The 7292-nt window shown below is 36.1% G+C and overlaps 1 protein-coding gene across 1 annotated transcript; it reads right to left on the bottom strand.

Moving 5' to 3' along the window:
- Window positions 1-620: 620 nt before the first annotated feature.
- On the bottom strand, window positions 621-5257 carry LOC143858991 (protein neprosin-like). The gene is made up of 7 exons (XM_077369673.1): window positions 5093-5257; window positions 4318-4404; window positions 3956-4126; window positions 3672-3830; window positions 2782-2835; window positions 2194-2340; window positions 621-1036 (listed from the first exon to the last, which is right to left on the bottom strand). Exons 1-7 carry the CDS (start codon window positions 5255-5257, stop codon window positions 662-664), a joined length of 1158 nt encoding a protein of 385 aa, XP_077225788.1. The 3' UTR covers window positions 621-661.
- Window positions 5258-7292: the final 2035 nt, after the last annotated feature.

The raw sequence follows: 7292 nt of genomic DNA, 5'->3' as shown, positions 1-7292 counted from the left end.
AATGTGAATTTTTTTGGGCATGCCCACTTATTCAATTATCTCACAAACCAAACATAATATCAATAGAATGATGGTGACCATCCAACAAGTAAGTTTCAATGCAAATTGCACCTTTTACGTTAGATGGTTTGGAAGTTGGAACATTTAATTTTGTACCTTTAGTGGTTGACTACATGGAAGAACACCTCTAGCAACATCTATATGTGTTTGCAAAGAATGGAGCTGATCGGAGAAGAAGATGATTTCATCTCCTCATCCATGAAGTTTGAGATAGAAACGTACAGGATATGTTTGAAAAGATGTCTTCGAGAGAGATGAGATACACTTGGAAAGAGTCCTTGTTTGTAAAGAGTCCTTGTTTAGAGAGTAAGAGAGGGATATGTTGGGATAGGAGTAGAAGGGATATATGGTCACATTCAGAAAGAATACCACTTATTTGTTTTCAATTATGAGGTTTTTGATTCCGGTTTACTTATATATTATTAGATGATTAGATCAGAATGAAAAAAAATTCCTAAAGAAATGTTTTTCTTGACAGAACCTTAACTCACCATAAGTATAGGATAATTAATTTTTGTAGAAAAAAAATATAAGAAAAAAGTGCAAATGCAATTCCCATGTAATTTATTTTACTTATTTCTTACATCCTTGATTTATACCCTTAACAACCCCCGGGTCCCCCATAATAAAAGGTAAACTCCCATGGAGGGCCCAAGCGTGCAGCCCCATCAGCTTGGTAACACATGACTGCATCCGAGTCAGTACTGAGTTTGTATTGGTCCGGGTCCTCCAGGAAGAATTTCACATTTACGAGCTTAAGTGTTCTAAAGTATGCTGCCTTTTTGGGGCCTTCCATAGGCAAATGGCCACTCCCCATTGGTGGACCCGGTTCGTTTTGGGGGCCCACAACCTCCCCTCCCCACCATATAGTTGTGACCCCTTTAGTAGATAAAGTAGTAAATAAGTTATTTGGCCAATATCCAACAACTGTCTCGTCTACCCCCAGCCACCAGTATCCTTGTCCTATTGTCTGATCCTGTCATAAAATAAAAATGACAAAATTATAATATCAATTGCAAAGAAATGATATATGCAAATCCAATATATTAGAAATAAATGTTTATGCACTCCAGCACAGATAGCTTATCTACGCTGGCCTGTTAAAAAATCATGTGGGCCTGCATTTTTTGGATGATCCAAAGCATTCATTTGGATGGTCCAAAGATAGATAGATAGATCATCCTAACCCTTCCATTTGTGGAGGTTAAAAATGGATAGATATAAATGGATGGGTTAGGATGATCTTATGCAGCTGAGTTTTTGTGCACACCCTATCTATGCAAGGGCCTATCAAATGAATGCTTTGGATCATTCAAAAATTGTGAGGCCACATTTTTTTTTTTAACGGCCAGCGCAGATAAACTATCTGCACTTAAGCGCAGAAACAATTTTCCCAAATTAGAAACTTTTTTGAGAATGGATAATAGTGTTTTCCCTTTTGTCTACGTTGTTTTATGAATTTGTAAATTCTTTCTCCGCTAGTTAAAATAATGAAATTGGTTGATATCATGATGATATTAGGTAGTATAGATATTGATATCATGATGATATTGGTTGATATCATTACGAGAGAGTTTCATCGGGTTTTTTTTAATAAACATTGTAAATGTATCGTATCTGCATGAAACATAAAGAGTGAGAGGGTTTAAGGCCATGTTTGGGTTGCAAAGAAAAAAAAACAAAAAGAAAAAAAAACAAAAAAGAAAAAAGAAAAAAAAAAACAATTTCTGAAGAAATTTTTTTCTCAGGATGTTGATCCTACAGTCAATGAGGAGATAAATAATGTGAGTTTTTATTGTAGTCACATGAGAGAGAGAGAGAGAGCTTGCTGGAATTGCGGGGAAATTTTTTTAGAGAGAAATAGTGTGATTATGGTTAATTTAGAACTATTTCATCATAAATTGAAGGTCTTCCTAAATAAAAATTGAATAGGGTGATTATGGTTCAACTTATCATTTTTCCTACTTGAAAAGGGTAAGAAATTTAGTGATAATTTTCCTTTCGGGAAAACAATCACGTCGATGAGTGTGAAAAAAACCCAAAATGATGATTTTTTATAAATCGTAAATGTTCAAAGTTAACTACGAAAGATCTAAGTTTAGTTATTTATTAAGCTTAAAACAACAACATTACCTTGAACACAATAATTCTCAAACCATATTGTGCCCCATTGTAGGTGGAATATGGCTTTACAACGGCCCCCAAAGATATTTTAGGGCTAATTTGAACAAAGCCTGGGCAAAGAGAATTGTAGCAGCCTGTCTTCTGAAAGTTATCTGCCTGTTTAGATGAAAATAGATATAGATATGATTAGTTTTAGGGTTTTGCTAACGAGTTTTCCCTAAGGAAATTTATTAAGGTGCATTTGAAACTTAAATGTACACATGTGCGAAGGTACTCGAGAGAAGATAAATAATCTATACAGTTCCGTTCAAGTGCAAGTGATTCTTTGTTGTTCCTCTTTTAAGTAACGCTTTCAAGTCTTTAGCTTTTGCTTGTAGCTTCCGGGCAAGGAGATCGATCAGATATACTAAACCGGGACTAAGACTTCTACACATGTTTTGATAATTAAAAAAAAAAGAAGTCTCAAACATATGTAAAATTGAGTTTCCAATGCAACTTAACGAGTACCCTAACATTAGCTAAACCCTTTGTTTTACACCAATGACACATTAATTAGACTGAAAAGATAGATGCAGTTAAGAGATTTTCGAAGCTCACAGTCCAACGTGTAATGAGTCGAGTCTGATTGTCCCCGACTATATCTGAATAAACCTGAGATTCAACAAAGCAAAACATGTTATTTGGGATTTTACTACAACCATTCATTCGATGGGCCATAACATAAATAGGTTGTGCCATAAAAATCATTTCCATTGGATAATCCTAGCCCTCCGATCTACCGAGGAACTACATATTATGGAAGCCTCTATAGATTGGAGGGTTGGGATCATCCTATGGAAAATATTTTTGGTCAACAACTATTTTCGTTGTGGCCAATCAAATGGATAGTTTGGATCATCCTATGGTGTAAGCCACACAATGGTTTTGAAAAAAAAAAAAAAAAAAAAAAACTGGACTGTACGGGCTTACACCATATACATATTTGATGTCACATAACAACTATCTCAATCCAAGCAATGCCGTGTTTTTTTTTTTTTTTTTGAAAAATAATAGACTATACAGGCTAACACCATATAAAGACTTTATTATTTGATATCACATTACAACTATCTCAATGGTCATGGTGGGCGGTGGCCCACATGTAAACCGATAATCTATGACATCGGTCAACACAAGAAATGCATTTTTGAAGGGGAAATTTTTCGTTTCCACGATTTAGAAGGAAATGATATAGTTTTGGTTAATTTAGAAGGATATCATCATAAATTTAAGGTCCCTCTAAATAAAATCTGAATAGGGCTGGCTCACATTATTTTTTTTTTCGTTTGTAAAAAAAGTTGAAAATGGATAATTGAACTTTTATCGGCGGTCGTGATTGCCGCTAAATGCCCAGTTTCATGTAGTGTCGTCCATGCCGGTAAAACTCAGTTTTCTTGTAGCAAACTTGGGATAATTTAGGCTACCAGAGTGAGATAGAGATGAATTACCCCAGTTCCGACTTCGATACTGTTAACAAGTGCACCATCACCATTCCTAACGCAAAATTTGGAAAGGCTTCCTTTGTTTTCAGCAACTGATGGATTCCAAACATTGATGACTGCTTGAGCACCTAAAACCTCTCCATTTTCGTAGATAACCCTAGAATGCTAAGCCACAAGCACAATTTACTAATATGTCAATTTTTAATACAAATTCTTCAATGAATCATGGTTCACATGATTCTTTAGAAGAGCAAAATTTGAGTGATATTTGTCCCTGAGTCATTGCTTACATGGTACTTTAGGGGAGTAGAATCTGAGTGAGCCCTGATTAGGTCTTCCTTTCGAGTCCGACGTATTGGAACTGTTCCCATAGGGCACCCTTCCTTGAGCCCAAACTGTATAGTTGTACTAATTGTTGAATCTTTATCTGTCCACCCTTTTGGAAGGGAAGTGGGTCTCATCTACACAGGTGGAAAAGGGACCACCCAAATTAGAAATTTGGTATATATGTAAGAAAATGTAAAATTTGTGACCCATGTACAAAATAATCACAAACAATTACACACACACACACACACACACAGAGAGAGAGAGAGAGAGAGAGAGAGAGAGAGAGAGAGAGAGAGAGAGAGAGAGAGATATTACTTTATACCTGAATTTTGTGGTTCTTCAGTAAAGGATGATCAAGAGCAGGCTGCTTGTTAATGTCAACACAGTCAAAGATATCTCCATATTCAGTCTGTGGATAAATAATATGGCATGAACAGTCATTGTTTAAAGACCAAATAATTTTGGAAAAATGATTTGGGGATCAATATGACTCAAGAAAAATAATGAGACATCCTTACTGTTCATTAATGTTATAGATATTCATTATTTCTTGCCTTGAAAAAAAAATGATGGCCAAAATATATTGCCAATTTCAAGTCAACTTTTTATTATTTATTGATTTTGAAGCACATAAAAAAATCAATTTGCATGTACATATTTACAAGGCAATAAGCTAGAACTGGATCAATCACCTATTAACTAGAACAGAATCTCTACTAGATAGAATGTACATTAGCAAGCACTACCCGATGGCCAAGCAAACTCCCAAATCAATTTGCATGTACATGTTTAGAAGGCAATAAGCCTTGTAAACACTACATTAGCTAATAGATAGAATGTACATTAGCAAGCACTATCCGATGGCCAAGTAAACTCCCAAGTTTGTATTGTGGAATTAGATATATCATTTCCCTTGTGTGTATTGTGTCATCTTTTCCCTATCAAAACCGTTATTTTTATTTTTATTTTAAAAGGAAAAAATAATAGACCAACAGCTCTGCTATGGGTGTTAGATATATCATTAACAACCCTGTATTATTCAAGAAATTAAATGAAAAAAAAAAACATAGTGGGAAATGTTTCAGAGATAGTTATACCTGAATGCTCTTTCTTGCGGGTTTATTGAGAAGCTTTAGCTGTTTCTCCAACTCCAAATCTTCTTCCCTTGATAGAATTCTTCCTCTTCCTTCCACTCCATAGACAATCATGAAAACAAGAAAAGTAGTCACAAAAACCAGCACCATCACTTGTTTCAAAGCCATGGATACATGCATTCACCTTTTCTCTACAATCTAATTGCATCAGAGACTAGTTTTCGTTATGTAAAGCGGGGGCTTCTAACGCTTGTTATCTAAAGATAGAATTCGGATTATTTTCAAACACGTCTATGCTAATTGTACGTTATTCACAGTTGTCATGGGAAATGCATTTATTACTATTCTTTATTGGGAAAACTACTAGAAATCCTAGGAAAATAACGTATCTGCTAGAATCCCCCAAAATTTTCATAATTACCAATAGGACGATAGCTTTTAATTATTTCTTTTACCCATTTTACCCTTAGGGCCGTTTGGATACGCGGATTTTAGAATCCAGGTTTTTAGTTTAAAAACAGTGTAAAAGATGGTCCATGATCCAGCTGTTGCATGCTGTCTTGGTAGCATTTCTTGGATTTTAAGCGAGAAAATCAGGTTTTAAAAATCTCTCCTGCAACCTGAGATTTTTAAAACCTAGAAATATGGGAGGATCTAGTAATCTCCTGCTGACTGAAAGAAGGGCGAGAAGTAAAAAAACGAGTCAAAAACGACGGTTGGCGCGCTTCTTCTCTTGTATCTTAGCAACAATTTTGAAGAAATCCCGAATTCTAAAATCCGTGTATCCAAACGGCCCCTTAGTTGTAGATAACTTAGAAATTCCTAAAATCTCTCACTTCAATAATAAAGGCAACCTTAAATCATCTAAACATATCTCTCTTATGAAGGCAACATCTCTGTCATATGAGATATGATGTGGTTTATGCCTGTATGGTTATTTTTTCATTTGATGGGCACACCGTAGGATGATCCAAAGAGCCCATTTGGTGGGCACACCGCATGATGATCCAAACCGTGGATTTGATGGGCCGCAACGTAAATAGGTTGTGGCCCAAAAAATCATCTCCATAGGATCAATGCAACCCTCTGACCTTTATAGGCATAGCATATTATGGGAACCTATATAGATCATAGGGTAGGGATCATCCTATGAAGATGAATTTTGGACCACAGTCAGTTTACCTTGTGACCCATCAAATCGACGGTTTGGATCATCCTATGGTGTGCCCATCAAATGGGCAGTTTGGATCCCATCAAATAGACGGTTTGGATCATACTAAGGTGTGGCCCGGACAACACTTTTTTGAAAAATAATGGACTATACATGTTTACACCATATAAAATCTCATTAGATATATTTTTTGCCCTTTTTTTAGAGATTTTCACAGGATTTAATGTTGTCTTTGGTGATGGAGAGATTTTAGGGATTTCTAAGGGTGATGTAATGAAGGGTAAAATGGGGAAAAGAGAAAATTAAAAGCTATTTAAGGGACAAAATTGTATCATTGTTAATTATGAAAATTTTGGGGGGATTCTTATAGATATGTTTTGATCTAGGGGGTGTCTTGTAGTTTTCCCTTCTTTATCTTAGGAAGAGTAGCTAGTTGGTTCATGTTCCAGTTGTCTTTGAATACCTTGTCACTACCATGTTTGGCACCCATAAACTACTATTATTTAAACGGAAAGACACTGCACACAGCAGGAGGATTGAGCATAAAGGAATGTTTAAGTTGGTGAAGGATATGCAGTTGAATGACTCCTAGGTGAGGGGTTACAAGAAGTATTGATTGCAATCTGCATGTTTACTTGCTCTCAGCAGTTGCTTGTAATCAATGTCCAGGTCATCACGGTTCTACAACTGATTCGGAATGAGGTTATGTTTCTGCATCCCATTGACCCGGTAATGTATCATCGTCACCGATATTGTATATATTTCACCCTTTGGTACATCGAGATTATCACCACACATCTGTTATTGTGATAGACCACTGGTGTACGAGTCCCTGAAGATAACCATGGCCAAGCAGATCAGTCAAAGCATATACTGGTCGTTCAGAATCTTATGACCCTTGCTTCCGTTGTGCATGAAGCCTGCGATATTACGCATGAAGATGATGAGTGATGATAGTAGCCTCCAACAGGAACCCGTAGGCAACATTGTATATCACCTTCGACAAGAGTTGTTACATGAGAGAATGCTAAG

The sequence above is a fragment of the Tasmannia lanceolata genome, unplaced genomic scaffold (assembly GCF_043159265.1).
Source record: "Tasmannia lanceolata isolate RefF3 unplaced genomic scaffold, GAP_Taslan_0.1 ptg000029l, whole genome shotgun sequence".
NCBI classification, from domain to species: Eukaryota; Viridiplantae; Streptophyta; class Magnoliopsida; order Canellales; family Winteraceae; genus Tasmannia; species Tasmannia lanceolata.
This window is presented reverse-complemented; position numbering and strand designations above follow the sequence as displayed.

What these genes read in the sequence shown, in the direction of transcription:
- LOC143858991 (XM_077369673.1), bottom strand. Translation starts at nt 5,257, where the DNA reads ATGGCTTTGAAACAAGTGATGGTGCTGGTTTTTGTGACTACTTTTCTT. An exon ending in TGAAGAACCACAAAATTCAG is followed by an intron (nt 4,127 to 4,317) that starts GTATAAAGTAAT and finishes CCACCTGTGTAG; the next exon opens with ATGAGACCCACTTCCCTTCC. An exon ending in CTACTCCCCTAAAGTACCAT is followed by an intron (nt 3,831 to 3,955) that starts GTAAGCAATGAC and finishes CTTGTGGCTTAG; the next exon opens with CATTCTAGGGTTATCTACGA.